The sequence below is a fragment of the Rhea pennata genome, chromosome 4 (assembly GCF_028389875.1).
Source record: "Rhea pennata isolate bPtePen1 chromosome 4, bPtePen1.pri, whole genome shotgun sequence".
NCBI classification, from domain to species: Eukaryota; Metazoa; Chordata; class Aves; order Rheiformes; family Rheidae; genus Rhea; species Rhea pennata.
In genome coordinates, this window is record NC_084666.1 from 13,198,819 (window position 1) to 13,221,362 (window position 22,544).

Here is a 22,544-nt window from a genome sequence, read left to right on the forward strand (position 1 = left end):
CTCTGGTTTTCTGGAGATACTGCATTCTGCCCTTGAGCTTAGCTCCCTTCCTCGGACATTTCTTCCCTGAATACTACCAGTGTCACAGACTAGATAGCTCTCCAGGAGCGAGGAAGAGGCAGTGGCAGTTGATGGGACAAGGGAGTAGATGTGTCCTGTGCTCTTTTTGCCATCACTTGGGCAGAGAGGCCTTGCAGGTTGCCCTGGGGACAAGAAAGGGTGAAGGCCTATCAGACACCGTGGCACAAGCACCCTCCCACCCAACACTCCCCCAGCACAGTGGGCTGGTCAGCACAGTCCATAACTAGCTGCCAAGGTAGCCCACAAGACTGTTGTCTTGTACATGACATGACATGTCAGTACATGGCAGTTTTGATGCCCTGTTTGATTTGGTATCTTTTTGTTACTGCACGCAGAACTGCCACAGTGGAATAACCAGCATAGGGTGACGTTAGCTGTGCGCTCTGTGGGCTTCAGTCTGAACGGAAGATCTAAGTCGATCATATTCCTTCATCAGCAATGAACGTCAAACAGAATTTGTGTATCCAGTATCTTTGAAATATGTAGCTGTGAATTATTATATACCTTACAGAAATTTCTGGAGCACCTGATGCTAAGAAGCAAGTAACGGCCGTATTAGCTGTGGTGCTTCTCGTTGTTCGAGTGCGTGTCTTCCAGGTCAGCCCTTTGACCTAATCTTTCTGCCTCTCTCCTCCCAAGCACCTGATGAAACATAATGTGGTAACTCTACCAGAAGTCCTCTCTTTCAAATAAACAGGTGTGGAAATTGCCCTCTAGTTCAGCATTAGGCATTTATGATTTCTGACAATCAACTGACAATTATGTGATTGCCAGGTGTAAGAGTACTGTGCAGGACTTGACCTGCAGATCTTCCTCCTCCTACATTGCCTTGGGAAAGAGTTGGTCAAAATGTGAGCCACAGATCTGATTTTTTTTTTCTTTCTTTTTCCTATTTAACTGTTTTTCAGGAAAGTGTGATTATAGTGGGACTTTGTAAGGTACAAACCTGCTCTACAATTCTGTCCTGTATAGCCAATATCCCAGAAGACCTTGTATTATTAAGTATGATCTTGTGTTGCGTACCCTTGTGCTTGTGTATGTATGTTACACTCACAGAAGTCTTATGGAAGCTGCTAGTACATGTTTTCTTGCATATTATTCCTTACAACTCCTTTGCTTGAAATGGGAATCTGGAAATATAGTATGACTATTTAGAAGTTTCAGCATAGGGGGAGAGGGTGAGCAAAATGTTGTATGTAGGGCAATATATGTCTTTCAAGTCTTGTATGATTTACAGACTATTTTGGTATAGATGCATCAGCATATGCTGAACTGGGAAATTAGGGTTCTCCTGTGGTAGGACTGAAGTTTTCTTGAACCATAGAGTTCTTACACTTTGAATTTTCTCCTGTGGTGGTGATGAGCTGCAGTTTCTGTTTTTTGAATGTGGATTTTATTTTGTAGAGTTAAGTATGTACATAATTTTTGAATTCAGTGTTTCTGTGCTTTCCTTTGTATTTCAGGACCATATACAGGAGAGGCTGTTTCTGTGACTAAACATTATAAAATTGCTAGATTAAAAATAGATAATAATAGATTGCATGTCTTAGCAGTAATGATACTGCAAATCAACCAATTGTATTAAAAAGTTCAGATTGACTATCTGCAAGAATTCACACAATCTGCAAGTGATAGTTTACAGTAATTTGAAATGTCTTGCAGAAATAAATGTAGAATATGATTTGTATAGAATATAAATAAATAGTTGATTGTTGCATCAATCCTTCCCAGTTTTGAGCTGGGTTGAAATAATATTAATGCTTTTTGTACTTTTTGATATCTTCAGATTAATTTAAATGCATTTTTAATTTGGTGTTTGATTTGGGACTGCTTATGAAAATCTAGACACAGAGTTCTTGGGGGCAAAATAGTCCCTTCTCTTGGGAACGCTGCAGCACAGGCTGCCTGTCCTTCCTTCCCTGCCATGCCTTGGGCGGTCTTGCTGCAGCCTCCCCTATAGCACAAGCAGCATCAGCACAGAGGAGTCGGGAGCAAATGGACTCCTTTAGTCCTGTTCGGTCCACAAACTTGGAGGACAGCTGCTTCAGAAACTGCTTCCAGGAAATTTGGCCTGTTTTTGAAGTTGCTCCTCTCTAGCAGAGAGAGAAACATCACCGTTGCTGTGTGTGAACGCATGTACCAGAAGAACAGTTAAAGTTTTGATCAATGTTATAAAGATTTACGTAGTAGTGATACTTACTTTAATGCTGCTTTGAAACCGTCTTTTTATAATGTTTTTGTCATATTCTTATGCAATAGAAGGAAGAAAGGAGGAAATATGAGCTATAGTGTTTTGGGAGAACATTTGACAGTTCTACTGTCAGGAAGCTTTGATGCTTCTGCTCCTATTAATAAATACTAACAAAGATGGTTGCTATCATGGAGAGTTGTTTGCACAAGGATTCATTTCTGATTGTTAGGTGTAAGTATATTTAGACAGAAAACGATTTTTGTTCCTGAAAACCAAGAAGTTGGTGTAAATTGGAGGAATTAGCAATTCAAACTCCACAGAGCAAACATCGGCCTGGTTATTACAGATGGGATGTGATAGATGTAGTTACATTTTGCTTGGCACTGAAACCAAGACAAAAATTTCTCTATTCCACATTTTAATGACCGCATTCAGTCTTCACAACTGGTATATTTTTACTAGGAATTTAACTTTTGCAGTTTTCTTAATAATAATAGAAATTTCTAATAATTTCTAATAATAATAGAAAACCTTATCTGAATTTTACCAAGATTTGCTTTTTAGAGATTTAGTATAAATTTCTATATTGAAAATACTCTCAACTTCAGAGCTGTCACTAATGATGTTTTCCATCTTTAAATCTGATTTTTCAGAAGTCTTCGTCTGTCAAGCACCATTTCTAAAATGCGGTTCCATTCTGCAGCCTGAGAGATGATTTAGGATGGTTTACAAAAGTATTCTAGTTCTATAGTTTTACATTCTTGGAGATCTGTATCATAGGTTAGTGGAATCAGTTTTTTAATTACTATGTGCCTAAAATATATGCACTATCACAATAATAGAATACACATAGCTGAGCTTGAAGGAATGAATGAACTGATTGATGTCTATTTTGAAGGCTGAAAAATGTCAATCTTCCTTTTCTTTGCCGTTTTGGGTTTACATGGACTTGCAATGCAATCTAGAAATGACGACTCCAAAATCTGATGTGTTACTGTGTGTGTGAAACCCCGTAAGAACTTACAAGCCAAGATCTCTTGGATGCATGCATCAGCTGTATTTATCTAAAAATACTCCAGGGGTAGTCAGATAAGATTTGACTATATGTGACAACAAGAATGTGCCATCATCGGTCACTAGAAGAGATAGAACTCAGTGCTTCCTGAGTAAACTCGAACACTTAGTTTTACTTAAAGGTAGTAACTCCACCAGCTGGCTCATCCTTTGTGGACAAGGCATCAGGGGAACTCTTACACTTTATCATCTAATTGATGAACCTCATGAATTTGTATGAGAAATCTTTTTTTTTTCTTTTTTTTTCTTCCTGTTGTTCTGTCTGTGGCCCACTCAGAAACCTTCTGCTGGAGCATGGCAAGATTTCATTTTATTTTTTGAAGGAAGTTTTCACTGATGAAAGGATGAACAGAGTGTGATAGTAGCAGATAAGGCAGAAACAAAGATGAGGGAAGTACCTGCCATCCTAATAATTCTTATGAGCAATAAATTCATTAAGTTCCCTGAAGCTTTTAACCAGTTCAGAATCCACAGACTACCTCTTTTCAACTCTGGGGCTCCCCAGATCATATCCATGGACGATCCATTTCTTATTTTGAAGCTAGCCACTCTAAAAACTATTCACTTTCAATATTCTGTTTATAACTGATCTGGGCCCAGTTTGCTCCTGAAATTATGTGAGTGAGTCTCAGTGAAGTCGTATTTTGGCCTCCCCCTCTCTGTATATTCTCTCTCTGTATAAGAACTGAGGTGAAAATGATTTTGAAAGTTTTATTAGCTTATGTTTCAGAGAGGAGAAGCTTTCTGTGTTGCAGACTGAACACAGAAGTTAATATTAAACCAGAAGTCGGATTCTGCTTGATCCAGTAGCATATGATGCCTGAAGGGGAGGAGAAGTATGCTGCTGATCAATTCTTTCAATTTATAATTTAGGCTCAATCTGAAATGCATCTGTTCTACTGGGTGCCTGATAGGTGGTCAAGAATATGGAAATTATACAAGAAGCTACTACTACTTTGGGACTAAATATTTCACAAGAATAATTTACATTTTCCTCTGCTTCATACGACCTTCTACCCAAGCAACAGATTCTTTCCTAAACCTAATGGTCTGCCTTGAAGTCCCCTTTCATCTTCTGGTATGTGTCTTCATGCTGCTAAAGCTCCTTTGATCTACTTCTGGCCAATTTCCAGACCATCTTTTAATTCCTTTTGTGAAATTTCCATACCAGCTTTAATTCCTGCCAGAAGGCAACTGTTCCATCTCTGTTCAAGCAGAGCCTCAAAGCTTTAAATTCTCAACATGTCTCTCCCTGGAAGTAATACTCCCTGCTCAGACTTACAAGAAGGCAGGAATATGGAGATCCCCAGTAGCACCTGGGAGAGAAATAAACAGATGGAAACACAGGCATTCCTTCTTTGACTACAGTTGTTCTCTTTCCATTTATTGCTTAACTTTATTATAGTGATGTTTGGCTTTTATCTGCAGCTTGCAACTCTTCAAGCTCCAGAAATCTTTATTTAAAAAATGAAAAGCAAAACAAAGCCGTAACTCATTTGGCACACAGTTTGTGTTTGCCATTCTTTCTGCCATTTATATTTAAACTCATTGAATCCTTGAGAGCAAGACCCTGGACTACCATTCTTTTATTATCATTAAAGGACACAGGGGTGACTGAAAATCATCTTGGACCTGGAGTGATTGATTAATCTACATGGGAACCTCAGGTGTAAGGGAGAGTTCTCTGAGATTTCAAGAGCCCCTACACCATTCTACTGAAACAAAGTTCTAACTTTGGAGGGAGATCTTGCAGGCTTCCTGGGTAAAGTCCTAGCTGAGTAGGTTAGTATCAAAACATTTCTTTGAAAATTAGGGTCAGGATTTTACCCTATTATCATGAGGGAAAAAGTAAGAGTGTTTCCCTTATTAAATCTCTGCTGTCAGAATTATCCAAGTAAGGTATAGAACTGGAAGTAAGGCTTACATGAAGTGTTTTTTTTTTTTTTTTTAAGCTCTGTTGTATTTTTTAACTCCATTAAGTTTTTTAAAATATGAAATTCTACTTATTTTTGTTAGGGTGCTAAGAGCTGCATTTTTATGAAACAGAAATAATTTATTCTTTAAAATCTAGACAGGTTACTACAGTCTTTATGTAATCTGCTGTAGTATCCATCCATCACCTTCAGTGGGATTGGATCATGGCTCATGGTCTTGCATGGCTGTGCACACATATTGTAAGTCCATAAAAGTATGTGTGTATGTACAGACATATATTTTTCTTTGGGCTTTGGGAGTATTGATTTTAATCTGTACATCTATTTTTTTGCTAATGATGTTGTTCAGTAACTTCAGGTAGTTCTGTCTTTTGTACTACATTATGTGTGTTGTGCATATGTAGTATATAACTCTAGATACTGCAAAAGTTTTTTTTTCTTTGAAGTTATGAAGTTATTGTTTGACTTACTGCAGGATCAGGTAAGGTAAGTACTTACAAAATAATCTTACTAGGAATCTCAGTATGCTAGATCTTCAGAGATTTGATACCATTGTTTTTGTTCTTTAGGATAAAAATAGAAAAGGATGGGAATTTGTCTTAACCTCATTGTATTCAGAAATCTTAGTTTCTAGAAAGCTTAGATTTTTCACATATTGTCAGGAAAAATGAGTACATTCTGCAGTTTCACAAGAAAAAACTCTTGAGAGTTGAAGTTGCATGGATTTCTGCAAGGTATTAGTTAATCTTCTTAAGGTTTATTGCATTCTGGTTTAGCAACATACCTTATGTGTAGCCTATAAAGAATTTAATCTGTAACCAAAAGAGCAGGTTTTCCATAGTTGGTATAACATTTAGAATTATAAGATAATTTTGTTTCTTTGTATATTGAGTTAGGAAACCCTCATGCAATGTACTGTTCTAATTTAGCATACTATTAAGGTTGTCTGATTCCATACTGTGACCTTAATACTGTCTTCACAAGTTTTCTTAGGAGTTCAGTGTATGCAAATTTATAATAACCTGGGTGCAAACTGATTCGATTTTGACCATTTTGCCTTCTATTTGCATATAATTTACCCTTTCTGCTTACTTTTTTCTGCTAAGTACTCTCAGTCTTACATTCTTTGCTTGAAGCAAAGCTACTGTCCAGATTTCCCTTTGAGATAATGTTGCTTCAGGCTACTTTTTAACTTTCTGAAATGCAAAGTACTTGTATTTCAAGTATTAAATGTGTGAGGTTTTTCTCCTCTTTTCTAGATTATAATGCATGGACGCATTATCAGTTTGTTATTCAAAGAGCTGATAAATGTGTCTAAGTTGTATTAATTTATATTGCAGTAGTATTCAAATTAATGCTAACCAGAAGATCTTTTAGTAGTTGAGCAGAATGAAGGGTATAATTAAATCTCTATGAAAAAAATTACAGTGTATCTCATGAATACTCGTAACATAGTTTCAGCCCTTAAATACTTCTTTTGTTAGGGATGTTTTTCAGATTTATTTTGTATTAGAACTTAGAGAAATGTATAAATCTTAACAAATTATTAATTTCTCCTCCCCCCTTGATTGCCTGCCAGTTCTTGTGTAGGGGATTTGTGCTGAGTTACCAGGTGTATATTCTACCCCCAAATTACACTTTTATAGCTTCCAGAAAGCTTATATTGTATTATAATGACACAGTGGTTCTTTGTGCTATGCGCAGAATGCTTAATATTAAGCTGATGAGTAGTCTTACTGTAGTCAATTATTAATGTTAAGAGCATTCCAGCATGCTTTATTTCATTTGAGGCATTACCTTAAAAATGAACTAACAAGATATAGACTATGATTGAAAAATTGTCACAGTTGCATTGTTGGAAAAAGATTGCGTATCAGATCCAGAAGTAGTCTTCAGTTAATCAGTTTTAAAAGCAGTGGTTAATACTTTTATAACCTGGTCCAATCACTTGTGCAAAAATATCAAGCTCTCGTGCTCAAATCCAGTAAGGAGATGGGTCACTCTTTCTAGCTCTGGGTCTTTGAAGCCTGTTTCCTGGAGCAGTTTTTGTGTCTTTGTAGAACCTGTGGGTTGTTTGTGTTGTAGCATGGGGCGCAGTGGACCAGGCCTTCAGAACAGGCGCTTGTTTGCTCAAGCGTGTTTCTACAGAACTTTGCTTTGCTGTGGCCACTCAAAGCTCATTAGTTAATCTCTTTGAAGATGATATGGCAGATGAGCAAGGAGCTTAGCAAAGGAATTTTGTAAAACTTGTTTTATATAGAACGTCAATCTCACATCTTCCCGAACTGACGTTTCAGAGAAGCACAAGAATGGTGGTGGGACAGGGCCTCTAGAAGTCTCTAGTCCAGTGTATCACTTGCAGTTTGACTTTTCCAACACCAGGTCAGTTCAGCTGTGGATTTGTCTAGCTGAGTCTTGAAAATCTCCAAGGAAGGAGGTTCTGCCACCTGTCTGGATAAGGGTTCCAATTCTGCACTACCCTTTCGAGAGATGAAGCCTTTCAAGTGTCCAGTGTGAACCTTCCCAGCTGCTGCTTGCTCCTATTATCTTTACTGTATTGTGCCCCACTGCCAAGAGAAGTATGGCTGCATTATCCTTGTAATCCCCCTCAAGCAGTTGTAAACTGCTATTAATTGTTCCTTAGCTGCTTCTTCACCAGGCAAAGCAAGCCCAGCTCCTTCTGTCTCTCTGTAGAAATTCAAAGTGCCTGGCCATCCAGTTCACAAGATTATTTGAAATATGCCAAAGAACCTTCAATGTATCTGATTCACATCATGAAGGATGATTTCTGGATTCTTTTCTTAGTGAAAAAGATGATGTTTTTATCTATGTTGAGTATGAGTGTTGCTTCATGCAGCAACACTGAGAATTGTGTTTAGTGTGCAATGGACTTTAAACATGTTGATATTCTTTTTAGGATACATTAAAAAAAACACAGGTTCTTAGTAAAGTCATAGTATATTGAAACTGTCGTTACTCTTTTTTTCCTTGGAGAGTCCTTTTGCTCCAGTAAGGGTCAGGTACTAGCAACATAATTTCTAGTTGCTGGAAAATGGGCTCCCAACCTGTAATGACTAACATGATTCAGCTTTAGATGCAAATTGCCAGACCCATTTTTCTTCACCAGCCATGTTGACTGGGAGACCCAGGTGCGACTAAAATCCACAGCTCTACTTTCCTATTGCATTTGCAGGAAACGGAAAATAAAATGTTCAGTCCCCAGCTGAATGTTGTCACTGTGCAAAGAAAGGAGATGAGGAATCCACTGTTTGCCACCATGGATGAATAAATTAATTCCTCTAAAGGTCCACGTAATGGACCCTTTACCATGCTTTTAGTTTTGGTAATGGGGATCGAAACGTAGGATTTCTTAATTTCTCAGAGGGAAAATGAACAATAGAAAAATGAATGGTTTCCATGGGTGCCATCGGAAAATTTCTGGTGGATCTGAGAACTAAGTCCACAAACTGTCTGTGTGTGCACAACAGGTTCTCGCCAATATTCAAACAAAGAGGAAGAAAGGAAATTCTACCTATTATAGATGGGAGAAGATATAAGTTCATCCTAAAAATAGCATGTACTTTCTGTCTGGGAAGAGCTTTCAGTTTGAGTTGGAAATCTCTGTGGAACATGCATCTTTCATACATGGAGGAGTCATTTTTTTAATTTTGTATTTCATGAACTACTCTCTTAGATAGTGAGAGTGGTCCTGCCTTTTGAAAGTATCCCACATGATTAAAGTGCCTGTTGAAGTGCTTGGGATATTATGGAATGAGTAAAAAAAATACAACATGAAGAGGTTAGTATAAACTGTAGGAGTTGCAGTGTGGGGATAAAAGCAGGAGGGTGTGAGCAGAGAGACCCTTCACCTCTTGGAAGCATTTAGCCCCTATGACAATTAGCTTGCTTTTTAAACAAATGCAGGTCATCTTCTGAAGCGTTTGGCATTTGATATTACTGCAGATTGCTAATGTAAACAAAAATCCAAACTGAGGCTGCTTCAAATTGCTACATGGAGCTCATGCTTTCAAGTGTAACTTTTACCTGTTTGTCTGTTTTTGAGGGAGGAAAAAATGCGTTTACAGTTGTGGTTTTGGATGAAACCCGTTTCTGCTGCTGTCAGTCTTTCTAAGGTTTATTAGAAACTAGCCCCAAGCATTTTGAGGTGTTTTAGTTCTTTCTTTCTTTCTTCTGCAGAGAAAAACATGTGTGATGTCTGTGCATTGTTATTGGAGCAGCTCAATTATCTGTGTATCGTAGTCTTTTGGGGGCAGCTTTTTAGTGGCTCTAAGAGGGGATTCGACAGTATGTAAAACCTGAAGTCATCAGGTTGCACAAAGATTATGTTTTTTTCTGATACTCTTAGTATTTTTCACATAAAGAAAAGAAATATTTACAAAAACTCCCCTTAATACTTATAAGGAGTGCTGTCTCATTTGTCCCGGTGGCAAAACTGTAATTTTTACTCAGAGAAGTTTTGCCTGTTTCTAGTCTTTTAACTGGTAAGAAGAATCAGGGGACTGATTTTGTTGCTCTGAAGTGCTTGATGTGTCATTTTGGAAGGAGAAAAGCAGTATACTGTGGCAAATAAAAGAGCAAAATAAAAAATAAAAATGAAAATAATGTATGTAGTGACTTGTCACGAATTGAGTAATGTGTAAGTCTGTTTTGCCCAAATCAGGAGTGAGCAACTTTATTTTACACCTGCATGTGCCCTTCAACATACCCCAGCTGAAAGAATTTACATAATTTAAAATTTAACTTAATTTAAATTATTTTAAAAGAAATCTAATTAATAGACGTAACAGAATTTGATAATTGTTTTCCTAATCATTCTTCTCTGACACATTTTTATAATTATCCTTTTCTTGGCTTACTTTCCATGCTTTTCAACTGCCCTGAGTTATAGATAAACTTCACATTTTAGAGGCATTGCCTTGCCTCTCAGTTCACCTGCAGAATTACCATTGGGATTAACCAAAATTGAGCAAGTACAACAAAGTCTAATATGGTTCCAGTTAATTACTGGAAATTGTGCCTGCCTGCAAACATCAATATGTATTGCACTCTCGTAGAATAAAATGGTTGATCAGAGGGTTGCCTTCCTCTGTGTCTGAACCTGACAAAAATATTTCTTCTGACAAAAAGCATTGTGGTACATCTGAAGGATGCACAGAGATCACTCTTGGAAGCAAATGCACTTGCTTTAGTAAGGTTTGGAGATTTCTTAGATTCATAACCACACTCCAAAGAATGAGTCATGCATGTATTTCAGTAGGGTTTTTTTCTCTCTCTCTGAAGGACTGTAATTTGGTATATACATACCATTTGCATCTATTAGACTAAAAATTGGTGAGTAAAAACCTTTTTTTTTCTAGCTAGAACCTGAAGACCTAGAGCTTTTTTTTTTTTTTTTTTTTTTTTTTTAAGCTCTTTTAATTGATTCTTGGGATAAATCTAAGCCAATTTGGACTAATGCAACAGTAAAATAAAATAATTCTATGGAATAGGTGAGACAGAAAGGGAAGGAGCTGTTTCTCTGTGAGGGTAATCCCTTTGGTAATGGTGTCTGTATAGGGACTGTATAAGGAACAGGCTAACGAACTTACCACCCTGAAAGGAAGGAAGGAGAGAGACACTTACCTGATACTAGATCATGGCAAGTGTTTGTTCACTTAAATTAATTTAGGCTGTAAATCTACATCTGTAAAGTTAGGCTGAAAATCTGTATCTGCGTAAGCTGCTTCTCAGCGGCCACACTGCAACTTGCTGCAGGTACAGGGTAACCGGCAGTCGCATCGTCAGCTCCTGAAGCGCAGAATAAGCCTGCCGCTCGGGCAGGCAGGTGGAGCTCGACAAAAGCTGTGAAACCAACCCAGATATTTCGGTAGAAGATGGGAGCTCTTCACCGCGCCCCAAATGCGCTAGCTTGAATCAGGCGTTGTCAAATTCGTTTCTTTTTCCTTCGCTTGTGATGTGGAAGGTGCTGACTGGCAGCCCTGGAAATTAAGTGCTCTATTTCTCCACAGGGCAGGTATAGCGAGGGCGGCAGCAATGCAGGCTTCCCCACATTGTCCTGCCCACGCTCCTCAGCCCAGTTCTGAAGAGGTCGCGTCTGGAGGTGAGTGGGCGGAGGAGCCTCTGTCCGCGCAGTTACCGCGGCCCGGCTGCGGCTCTGGCGGGCTGCGCGGCCGGACGGGGACTGCCGCCTTGTCTTGAATGAACCGCCAGTCTGTACGTGACGCGAAGCAGCGTGGGTTGGATTCGTTGAGGTTGCGTTACGCTGCTTGACCACTGTCACTTTTTGGTATTTCTTTGTGCTTGGATGGCACCTCTGTATTTTGCCCCACTTTTTTCTTTTGCACTGTTTGGTTTTCAGAGACTTTGTCAATGCTTTATGTACACGTCTCCAAAGTAGCATGCAAATAACTGAATGCAATCTTGTTGTAAATGTGGTGCAGAAAAGCAATTACTGATGGCAGCTGTGTTCACAGGAGGAGCCTTAGAGCACTAGACCAGAAGGCATGCTTTGAAACACACCAAAAATTGATAAGGAAGTGAATGTCGGTTTCCAATATCTAAATGGACTGCTAGGTTTCTGTTATAAAATCATATCTTAATGTTATGCGTCTTTCATAATTACTATGTAATTTAGATATTAATACCCATTAAGCTGGTAAACTAATGTTCTTTTTTAGATTACTGTACAATTAATACAATCTATCAAGTTAGACAGGCAGCATCCTATTCTGTATCAAAGTATTGGGTATGTATTATAGTTGCAGTAAATAATTGTTATATAGAACAGAAGGTGTATTATAGACCATATCTCCATATGTACAAAGAAATAATATAAGACCGAGATGAGTTTTGAGAATAAAAATAATGAGTGCTCACATATTTGGCAACTGAATTTACATATACATTCTTGGATGTATTTATCTAAGTATTGTATAGTTCAAACACAGTGAATATTATTCTTTTTTCAGCCAAACTTTACTCTCCTAAATATACAAATGCATTATAGAAAGTGGAAACAAAGGTTTAGCAAGACTTTAAGGCCATGGAGAGTTAATTTTGTAGCTTTAGAAGCTACATGAAGGATTTGCAACAACTTGATTATCATCTATAGTACATGTAAAAGGAAGTAGTTCTGTAAATCTGTTTAACTCTGTTTATGTGGCTGTTTGTAAACAATTATGATAACAAGAGGATGTAGTACAGTTCAGTGATTGTGTAAATTTAGCATTATTCCTGACTGTTTCCACAAGTGCTGAAATGAGAAGAGTTATTTTCCTGACAGGAATAGACTTTCTGAAGGGATTTCTTACCTTTTTTACTTATAAAAATATATAAAAATATAGATTCATCCCATATATAGCTTAACAGTTTGTGACTTTTTTTTTTTTGGGGGGGGGGTCAGGGTTGTGTGAAATACAGAATTTGGCTCATAATTAAAACTGTCTATAGAATCCTGTTGGGAAGTAAATTGGGACTGATCTATAAATTCAGTCTGAGTGAAGAACAGCTTGAGGAACCTTGTCATGAAAATGCAGGGCATTAGATAGTATAATATTAGAGGTATTCATTAATAGATCACCTTATTTAATGTTTTTATGGTGCTAATAAATCATTGTGCCATTCATTTTCAGTTCTTGCAAATATCCTAGAGATTACTAACCTCTTACTGTAACTGAATAAGCCAGTTAAGTCCAGAGCTGGCCTCTGCTCAGCTCTGTGGCCCAAATCCAGAATCTAAACCTACCTTTAGGTAATGTAAACTTTTGAAGATAATTATTTTATTTTTCCCAATTAAATCCTCCTTATAATATACTTTATTTCAAACTCAAATTCAAAAATTTAGTAAAGGTATGGTCAGTACCAATACAATAGAGTGATAAAGGAGATTATTTTCTTCATTGTATTATTTTCATACTTCATCCCTCTTTCTATTTCTGAGTATGCTGTACTAGGATTCTAATTAATACAGAGCTTGTATTTTTCATCTATTTACCTTGAATAATGGTGATCTATCTAAAGGAGCATGCTTGTAAAACAGGGTATTAACCAAAGCATGAGAAGATAGGGCAGGATAATCCTCATAACCTTGATCCTGCAGTCCTAACTTGTATAAGTAATTCTGTTGATTCCACTGTGATTGGTCACATGAGCAAAGGCTGCAGTATTAGGCTCACAGTTATAAATTGCTGTCTTAAGAGCTTTAGTTTTATCAACCTTTCTTTGCTTCCAGATATATCCTAGTGATTTTATAGCCTTGCTGGTTATGTCCAAGGGTTGGGAGCAAAGGAAAGTTAAACCAGTCTTTGGAGAGTGTGTATAAATGTCTGTCTTGAATTACAGTGAATTGATTTGAGGCTTTAGGTTCAATTCACAAACTCATTTTCTCACAGGCCACTGGACTGTAGAGTTTAAGGGACATACCTGGAATTTTTGGGTCTCATTTTAGATGGAGAGGTTGCAGGCAAGGAATATGCAGCTCTGAGTTCACTTTGGGTAATATGTGGACCATGCATGGCTACAGTTGGGAAACTCCCATACTAAAAATTTGTTTTGTTTTTTTGTTTTTTGTCTTTCTATCTGTCAAGGTAATACAGATCATCCTTCCTCCTTCCCCTCCTAAAAATTATACAGATGATCCAGAAGTGACTTTGCTTATTCCCAATCTGTTGCAGGTATCTTTTAAAAGGCATTTCCCTAACAGGTTAGAAGCTAGTTTGAAGTATTTCAGGAAGTGAGTGGTAGTGTGGAAAGAACTGTGTGAAGTGGACTGTTCAAAAGGAAGCATTTATTTGATGTACTTAAAAATGTTTCATGGGTCAGCACTGGACTTCTAAAGAATAAATGATTGAGAAGCAGCAGAAGGAAATCACATATAATCTAATCTTTATGTCACTACCTTCTATAAGGAAATGGAAGACTAAAGAACCAAAGCTATCGGAAGCAAAAACTATTTCAGAGATCAGGCTATGAAACTGATTTCAGTGATTTACTGTGTGATTATTGTAGGCTCCTAGAATGTTACCGTTTAATATTACTTGCGATCATTGGAATAATTTTGTCACTATCTTTCCAGATTGCACAGAGGATTAAGTTTTGACTCCTCATCCATCTCTAGGTTGGCAATTAAGTCCAGTCAACTTCACTAGTGACTAGGATAATAGAATCATAGACTCACAGAATCAGTAAGCTTGGAAGGGACCTCTGGAGGTCCAACCTCCCTGCTCAGCAGGGTCACCTAGAGCATGGTAGACAGGGTTGCATCCAGGCGGGCCTTGAAGATCTCCAGAGAAGGAGACTCCGCCACCTCTCTGGGCAACCTGCTCCAGTGCTCCGTCACTCTCACAGGGAAGAAATTTCCCCTCACGTTCAGGCAGAACTTCCTGTGCTTCAATTTCTGCCCGTTGCCTCTTGTCTTGTCACATGGGACAACTGAAAAGAGTTTGTCCCCGTCCCCCTGACACCCTCCCTTCAGGTACTTGTACACATTGATCAGATCCCCCCTCAGTCTTCTCTTCCCCAGGCTGAAGAGGCCCAGCTCTCGCAGTTGTTCCTCACAGGGCAGGTGCTCCAGCCCTCTGATCATCTTTATGGCCCTACGCTGGATTCTCTCCAGTAGCTCCATGTGTCTCTTGTAGTGGGGAGCCCAGAACTGGACACAGGACTCAAGACAAGGCCTCCCCAGGGCTGAGGAGAGGGGCAGGATCACCTCCCTCCATCTGCTGGCAACATTCTTCGCAATGCACCCCAGGAGACCATTGGCCTTCTTGGCCACAAGGGCACATTGCTGGCTCATGGTCAATCTGTCATCCATCAGCACTCCCAGGTCCTTCTTGGCAGAGCTTCTCTCCAGAAGGTCAGCCCCCAGCTTGTACTGGTGCGTGGGGTTATTCCTCCTTAGGTGCAGGACACTACACTTGCCCTTGTTGAACCTCAGGAGGTTCCTCTCCACCCAGCTCTCCAGCCTGTCCAGGTCTCTCTGAATGGCAGTATGGCCCTCGGGTGTGTCAGCCAGTCCTCCCACCTTGGTAGCATCAGCAGACTTGCTGAGGAGGCACTCTGTCCCCTCATCCAGGTCATTGATGAAGAAGTTGAACAGGATGGGACCCAGGACTGAGCCCTGGGGGACGCCACTAGCCACAGGCCTCCAGCTAGACTCCACGCCACTGATGACAACCCTCTGAGCTCTGCCTTTCAGCCAATTCTCAGTCTATCTCACTGTCCACTTGTCTACCCCACACTTCCAGAGCTTCTCTAGGAGGCTGTTATGGGAGAGAATGTCAAAAGCCTTGCTGAAGTCAGGGTACACAACGTCCACTGCTCTGCCCTCGTCTACTCAGCCAGTCACTCCATCAGGGAAGGCTATCAGATTGGTTAAGCAGGATTTCCCCTTGGTGAATCCATGCTGGCTACTCCTGATCACTTTCTTTTCCTCCGTACGTCTGGAGATGACATCCAGAAGGAGCTGTTCCATCACCTTTCCAGGGATGGATGTGAGGCTGGCTGGCCTGTAGTTGCCTGGGTCCTCCTTCTTGCCCTTCTTGAAGACTGGAGTGACACTGGCTTTCTTCCAGTCCTCAGGCACCTCTCCAGATCTCCAGGACCTTTCAAAGATGATGGAGAGTGGCTTGGGAACAACATCCGCCAGCTCCCTCAGTACCCATGGGTGCATCCCATCTTGGCCCATGGATTTGCGGGTGTCTAGCCTGCCCAGAAGGTCTCTAATCCTTTCCTCCTCAACCAAAGGAAAGCCTTCCCTTCTCCAGACTTTCTCCCTCACGTCCAGGCTGCAGGATTCCTGGGGGCTACCCTTAGCAGTGAAGACTGAAGCAAAGGCGGCATTCAGTAATTCTGCCTTCTCTGTATCCCTTGTCACCAGGCCCCGCGCCCCATTCAGTAGTGGGCCCACATTTTCCCGAGTCCTCCTCTTGCTGCTGATGTATCTGAAGAAGCCCTTCCTGTTGTCCTTGACATCCCTTGCCAGACTCAATTCCAACTGGGCCTTAGCCTTCCTCGCAGCATCGCTGCATACTCTGACTGCATTCCTATAATTCTCCCAAGCAGCCTGTCCCCTCTTCCACATTCTGTGTACTTTCTTCTTCTGTCTGAATTTGGCCGAGTGCTCCTTGCTCACCCATGCAGGTCTGCCCCTTTTGCTGCACTTCTTCCTCACAGGGATGCACCGCTCTTGAGCTTGGAGGAAGTGATGTTTGAATACTAGCCAGCTCTCACAGACCCCCTTTCCTTCTAGGGCCTTAACCCATGAGACTCCACTAATTAGGTCCCTGAAGAGGCCAAAGTCCGCTCTCGTGAAGTCCAGGGTTGCAATCCTGCTTGTTGTCTCAGTTCTTTCCTGCAGGATCCTGAACTCCACCATCTCGTGGTCACTGCAGCCAAGGCTGCCCCGAACCTTCACATCTCTAACCAGTCCCTCTCTATTGGTAAGGACAAGGTCCAGCAGGACACCTTTCCTCGTAGGCTCCTCCACCATTTGTGACAAGAAGTTGTCATCAATGCGTTGCAGGAGCCTGCTGGACTGTTTGTGCCTTGCTGTGTAGTCCTTGCAGCAGATGTCAGGGTGGTTGAAGTCCCCCACGAGGACCAGGGCCTGTGATCGTGATCATGAGGCTACCTCCAGCTGTCTATAGAAGTCCTCATCAACTTTCTCTTCCAGGTCAGGTGGCCTGTAGTAGACACCCACAAGTGTAGACTTTCATTTACCTGGTCAAATACTTTAAAGTCTTCCAGGGAGACAGGTAAATTAGGAAATGCATTCTCTTTTGAAATGCTTAAGGCTGTGCCTCAGAAAAAAAATAAAGGACAGATGCATTTTAGTAGGCACTTTAGTAAAAGATAAATGGATTGTTTTAAATTCATTTGTAATAATCATAAAAAAAATACAGTGATTAACTTCCAAAGAAGTTGATCTGAACTTCCAGGAAGAAAAGAGAGTGACCAAATTTGAGATGATAGCTGGTATTATAGAGCAAAGATGGCTGTGATTTACAGTCTGCTGTAACGTACTCTGCCAGATCCTATCTGTGGGCATTTGTGTGTGGTGCTGAATGACATAGTGACATTTATATTGCTCAGTGGTTTGCCAAAAAATTGATTTCACTTGTTTTTCAAATCAAGTAGCAGAGAATGTTAGAGTGTATTCTGGCCTTCTCTTCCCCATCCTGGTTAGAAATTGCCAGAAGGAGGGCCTAGTCCTCTCTTGGATAGGAGCAGTACAGATGGTTCTGAGAGAAAACAGTGATTCTGGATAAAACAGTCGTTTTTCTTTGAAAACTTTAAGTCATTTTTATTACGACTGTCTAGAGCAGCCTTGTACATGAGGAGTGAAGGAGGTTGGGGTCTAGCTCAGTAAGGAGGACAGGCAGTAGCACTGTGTGTACGGGACCAAGCTATTTTGTCGGAGTGGCAGAGCGAGGGCTGCCCCGGTAGCTGGCGGGGGAGCCTGGTGGGGCAGTAAGCTCCTGCCTCTGAAACTACAAGAAAACATTTGAAAGATTTCATGCTAGATGCAAAGGTGGTTTTGCTGCTCAGTTGCAGTCCCCACTGCCCGACTTGCGAGGACTGTGGTGGGAAGAATTTGAAGGTCCATTTGGAAGAAGTTTCTTCAGGATTGCCTCCTGCCAGAGTCGTGCCCAGTGAGGCTGGGAGGTCGGAAGGACTTTGAAGGCCCCTCAGGGCGGCTGCTGCTAGATTTTTGCCAATGTGTTTTTTTTCCTGAGATGGCCTCGCAGCCAAACATGTGTGTAGAAGAAAAGTGATGATGTGGCCTGTGCACTTTGCCTCTGAGTTATATACAGCTGACAGTGTAGCAGCTGTGTCGAGAGCACTGTGAACTGGGTAACGATACACCTGCATGGCTTAGTAAGTGATTTGTTATTTGGAATAATCTCAGTTACTGTGAGTGGTGAAAGTGAGTTTTTTCTTATACCTCGTAGAGGAATCTGACACGAGTTCAAAGCAGACCTCTTACTGGCTTTGACTGAACGCTTTTGAGGATCACAAGGTAAAAGAAGCTGGGTCATAAATTGAGTTGTGCCTTGCCTGCAAGTAATAACATTTTTCAAACCACAGTGCTGCTGGTTGCACTCTGATGTAGATCATTATTTTCTAGTGTTTCCCTCACAATGGTATTTTTCTTCCTTGGTATTTATACTGTTCTGCTTGTTCTAAGCGTTAGCTTGGTTATACAGAGTCTATGTTTAATTTCTGCTGATAGATGAGGCTATTCCAAATGATCCTCAGTTGCTGACCTTTTTCACAAGAATATAAGACAAGTTAATAAAATATTATTTTAACGTTAGGTACAGAAGAAGTGTTCTCTGTTTATAGATCAGTTTTGTGCTGTCAATGAACCGAATTTTATTCAGCTTAGTTTTGAAGAGATCTGCAAGAAACCCAGATGACTGCTATTCCAGGAAGCATGGAAATAGGAGCAAAGGACTGATCAGCATCAGCAAAATCCAATCCACTGAAGAAAAAACCTCTACCATACTGAAAAGTTTTATAAAAACTGCCAGCCAGAAGATATCCTTCTCATATGACTGGAGTACCACAGTTTAGATTAGAATTTGTGTTAGTGCAGAATAAGAGGTATCCAAATCTATTCAAAGCATGCAGTTAGGCTGTACTTCATCTGGACAGTAAAGTATGTCTTACTCTTTTTTTCCATGAGTCAAGTAAACCTAAAATCTAAACAGAACATTCAGTGATAGAGGAAAAAAAATCACTTAGCATAGCTGTGCTATGAAGTCAAACATTTCACTAAAGGCAGTATTGGTGATTTCAGCTAAGTGAAGTTTTCCATGGGACCAGATTGTATGTAATCCAAATGCTGGATGCCACGTAAAAACGCATGAAATAGGGAAGAAAGATGCGACTTTACCAGTGAAATATTAAGAGTTTACTCAGTTAGAAACAAGTTACTCCTCGGCCAGTCGCGTGTGGTCAGGAGAGCCCAGCAGTGCCAGGAGCGTGCCCAGCCGTGCTTTCAGTAGCAGCAGCACAGGAAGAAGGAAAAACCCTACCAGCCTTTCTGAAAGCCCAGCGTATGCACAGCTCTGGCGGTGCGCACTGCGTCTGCTCTGCCCCAGAAAAGGACAGCTGCTGCCCTTCTGTGCAAGCTGATACCTTTGATGCTTTAAGTTTAAGTTTACAGAGGAAACAAAATGATTATAAACAGTGCCAGCCAGTAAATATCCTGGGGTGGGAATGGATGCATATGTCAGAGGACAGGTTAAGCCAGAGAAGCTCTAACTGTGCGGTGATTTTTTTTTTATTTGTTTGTTTTTTCTTCCCTCAAATTAGAATAGGTGTTGCATTTAATTTTAAATTTCTCTTTTCTCTTTGATCTGTCTTTTTCAAATCTGATTGAAGGAAACAGCATTTTCCAGGGCTCTGCCATGCATCTCCAGATTTGAGTGCTTTAGGATTATTGTGAGGTTTCCATGGTAATTTATTTATTTTTTTAAAAAAAAATATGAGCCTAGCATGCATGCATCTGTTGTGTATATTTGACACTTTTATTTCTATAATCTGTTCCTAGACATATCCTTTCAGTGTAGCTAACCTGCTGTGCTTGGTAACATTGACCATCCTTCTGTCACAGTAACTGTAATATTCTGAATACAAAAGATAAATTTATTTATCTGTTCAGTTTTCCTCCTATTCCTCTATTTATGGCCACTCTGTTCCTCTGGTGAAATACCCCCACATAGAGGTACTCCACCGCAGGTGAAGTTGACACTGTAAATTCTTAAATCTCGATTGTGGCAGCTTCTAGTATTTGAATATTTTTAGGACTGGGGAGGACTTAGCAGTGCTTGAGTGTACACACGAATGAATTTTTTCCCACTGTTCGTGCTGGCAGATGGTCCTTTAGGGACTTTTGCCAGCAAGTGCAAGTCAGAATAGCCTCTAGGTGTGATTGGACTGGTAAAGATGTTGGGCAGCCTTTCCTCTCTGCTGGGCTTGGGAGAGCTTGGCCTTTAGTGAACCCGGTCTATCATTTTCAAAGTTACTTATTTTGTATTTTTTCTCAGTAGTCCCTGTAGCTGTAAAGGAGAGTGTTTAGCTCTCCATGAGAGTTGTCAAATGTAACAAAATATGAAAGGAAATGATTGTTACAAAATAAATGCCTGGAAGAGTGAGCTTCCAGTCTTAAAACTTCTCTGAAACCACAAGGGTGCCTTTCCGAACTTAGACTTTAACATAAAAATTCTACTCAGAGCAAATATTCCTTCTGAAACATAAACTTATTTAAAAGACTTGGCTTGGTGGAATGATGTACGCAAAACCTGAAAGTGCTGCCCTGTAGCGGTACTCTGTGCAGTATTAGTTCTGTACACAAGTCAAATTTAATGAACAATATTTTTAAAATAATTAATATTTTTTGTGTAAAAAATTGGAATTTCTTTTTATTGGTGAAACTTGCTTTTTTAATGTCAGATTGTGTTTGAATTGGCTTTTCTCATTCTCTTTCTTTTAGTTTGTTCCAAATTCTTCACTGAATGCTTACCTCTGTCTGACCTCTAATAATGTGAATTAAAAAAAAAATGCAGAACTCCAGATGGTTTACTTCATATAGCAGGGCACCTTTATTTGAAAGGGATTCAAGTATGAAAGCAGCCATGTAAGTTAGAAATCCAGCAAACAAAATAATCGGTCTTAATCAGCAGTCTTTAAGGATTATACATGCAGTTTCAGACATTAAAGACCTTTAAAGAGTCCCCAAATTTCTCATAGCTTTCAGAGAGCAAGCCTGAGGCTAATTAAAACAACTTAGACGGCTGTGTTACATTGGTATGTATCCCAAATTTTCTGATGTCTTTACTAGATACTGTGGTAGCATGCTACTTCGTTGTAGCTGTGCAGAACTGGGATTGGGGAGCTGGTCATCAGTGGGTCAATACAGAACATAGTGGAGGTTGTCCCTCAGGTGTCCTACATGGACCAAAACAGGTGTCTTTTAGTAATCTTTGGTAGCTGATGGGAGGCTTCCAAACTGCTTTATCTGCCTTCTTGGGCTTCCTGTGTGCATCACCAGCCTTGGAAAAGATGCTTGATAGCTAGAGAATCTTTGACAAAAATGCTGGTGAAAATACTAATCCTACTTCCATTTTATGCAGTTATGTTAATAACTGCAGGGAATCAGAATTTGTGAGAGGTAAAAAAGTTTTCTTTTAGAGATAGATGTACTAAGAAGTTATCAGCTGTAATGATACAAGAGGAAAAAACCTGGCTTCAGGAATAAAATTCCCAATGACTTTGATAATGCAGAGATTTAACCAAATGTGTTTTCTGACTCTCTGCCATTAATCACGGTCAGATGCATATCTTTCTTGTTATTTATCCCGCAGTAGCACTAAGAGTCGCCAGGCACAGCTGGTTCTGTAAACACACGAGGAGGAGGTGGTTTCTGCCTGAAGGAATGTTTGTCTTAAGTAGGAGACAAGAGACAATGCGTGGATATATTAAAGCAGGGGGAACAGGAGGTCACGGGGCCTGTGCTGGTCAGCGCAGGAAGCAGCTGTAATACGAACCTAGCTGCCAAGGATCCTTATTTGATGATAATCCATTTGTTGTAGTGCCCTGAGGAACAGAGCCTGTCTTAGCAAATCTCGGAGTTGAAGTTAGATCAAACAGATCATGTAGTTTATGAGAACATTCTTCATGTTGCAAATACTGTCACGCTGTCCTTCATCACTGTTTTCTGGCTAATGCTGGTGACGTAGATCAGTCTTAACGCTAGAATGGACTGAGCAACTGTACTGTATATGCACAGTTGTATGATGACAGCCCCCTGGAGACCCTGGGGCTCCAACGATGACCCCAGTAACTTGAGATAAGGTAGAGAATTTTGTCGGTTACCAGGGAACTAAGAAAAATGTTTCTTTCTTCTCCTAATCTCTGGGATGCTATTTCTCCCTCTGCCCATGCAGCATATGTAGAATCACATTTGAAGGTTCCCCAACATTCTGATGCATAAATATGCAGAAAGAGGAAATACGTGACAGTCATTTTGTTAGGAAAAGCTTAGAGGAGTTCAGATGGATGAAAGAGTCCCAAGCAATTTAATCTTGTAAGCAGATTACTCATGAAATTCTTTTGCATTTATTTCATCTATAAAAGACGTGTACTGTAAAAATTTTCTTAACTATGTTGTGGAGTTTGGATGCGGTGCAGTAAGTCTGTAAACCAGGTTACGTGCACCAGACGTGCCTCAGTAAGTG

The 22,544-nt window shown here is 40.2% G+C and overlaps 1 protein-coding gene across 3 annotated transcripts in view; it reads left to right on the plus strand.

Annotated features, from left to right (window-relative positions):
• Nucleotides 1-22,544, plus strand: part of PPP2R2C (protein phosphatase 2 regulatory subunit Bgamma) — a 196,779-nt gene that overhangs the window by 67,524 nt on the left and 106,711 nt on the right. Inside the window, exon 2 of one of the 3 annotated variants that reach the window (XM_062575319.1) lies at nucleotides 11,315-11,401. The exons of the other annotated variants lie outside the window; for them this stretch is intronic. Within the exon in view, the coding sequence (XP_062431303.1) occupies nucleotides 11,315-11,401 (87 nt within the window). The remainder of the gene's footprint in view (nucleotides 1-11,314; nucleotides 11,402-22,544) is intronic. 3 annotated transcript variants of the gene reach the window in all.